We start from the raw sequence: 619 nt of genomic DNA, 5'->3' as shown, positions 1-619 counted from the left end.
AGAACGGATGTTGGCATACGATTTATGAGGTAGCATGCAGTAGAAAAGGCATCATCCCAAAATTTTGAGGGCATTTTTGCATGAGATAATAAGGCAAGACCAGTTTCGACAATGTGTCGGTATTTGCGTTCAATTGAACCATTTTGTTGGTGTGTGTGTGGACAAGAAACACAATGAGAGATGCCAAATTGAACAAGAATTTTATTTAAGGGACGATATTCTCCACCCTAATCAGATTGAACAGATTTGATAGTAGAGTTAAAATAACATTCCACATTGGATTTGAATTTCAAAAAAATAGAGCTAACATCACTCTTACATGACATTGGATAAAGCCACGTATATTTGCTAAAAGCATCTAAAAAAGATACATAATATTTGGAGCCAGATCTAGAAAGAACTGGAGCTGGACCCCATACATCGGTGTATATTAATTCTAGAGGACATGCGGCTATGGAATGTGAAGAATGAAAGACGAGCTGCTTGCTTTTGGAACTTAGACAAGCTGAACAAGGAGACATCTCTTTATTTGACGCAACTGGAAGATGAAAATTTGAGAGCACACGACGGACCACACGTAAGGTGGGATGACCTAGTTGGGAATGCCATTGAGAAGTAG

At 38.6% G+C, this 619-nt stretch overlaps 1 protein-coding gene across 1 annotated transcript in view; it reads left to right on the top strand.

Moving 5' to 3' along the window:
- LOC132181679 (G-type lectin S-receptor-like serine/threonine-protein kinase At4g03230) overlaps nucleotides 1-619 on the top strand; it is a 10,273-nt gene extending 9,654 nt beyond the window's left edge. The window contains exon 9 of the mRNA XM_059594919.1: nucleotides 441-619. Within this exon, the coding sequence (XP_059450902.1) occupies nucleotides 441-619 (179 nt within the window). The remainder of the gene's footprint in view (nucleotides 1-440) is intronic.

The sequence above is a fragment of the Corylus avellana genome, chromosome ca5 (genome assembly GCF_901000735.1).
Source record: "Corylus avellana chromosome ca5, CavTom2PMs-1.0".
Classification (NCBI taxonomy): Eukaryota; Viridiplantae; Streptophyta; class Magnoliopsida; order Fagales; family Betulaceae; genus Corylus; species Corylus avellana.
Note: the sequence above shows the minus strand (reverse complement) of the source record. Positions and strands in the feature narration are given on the sequence as shown.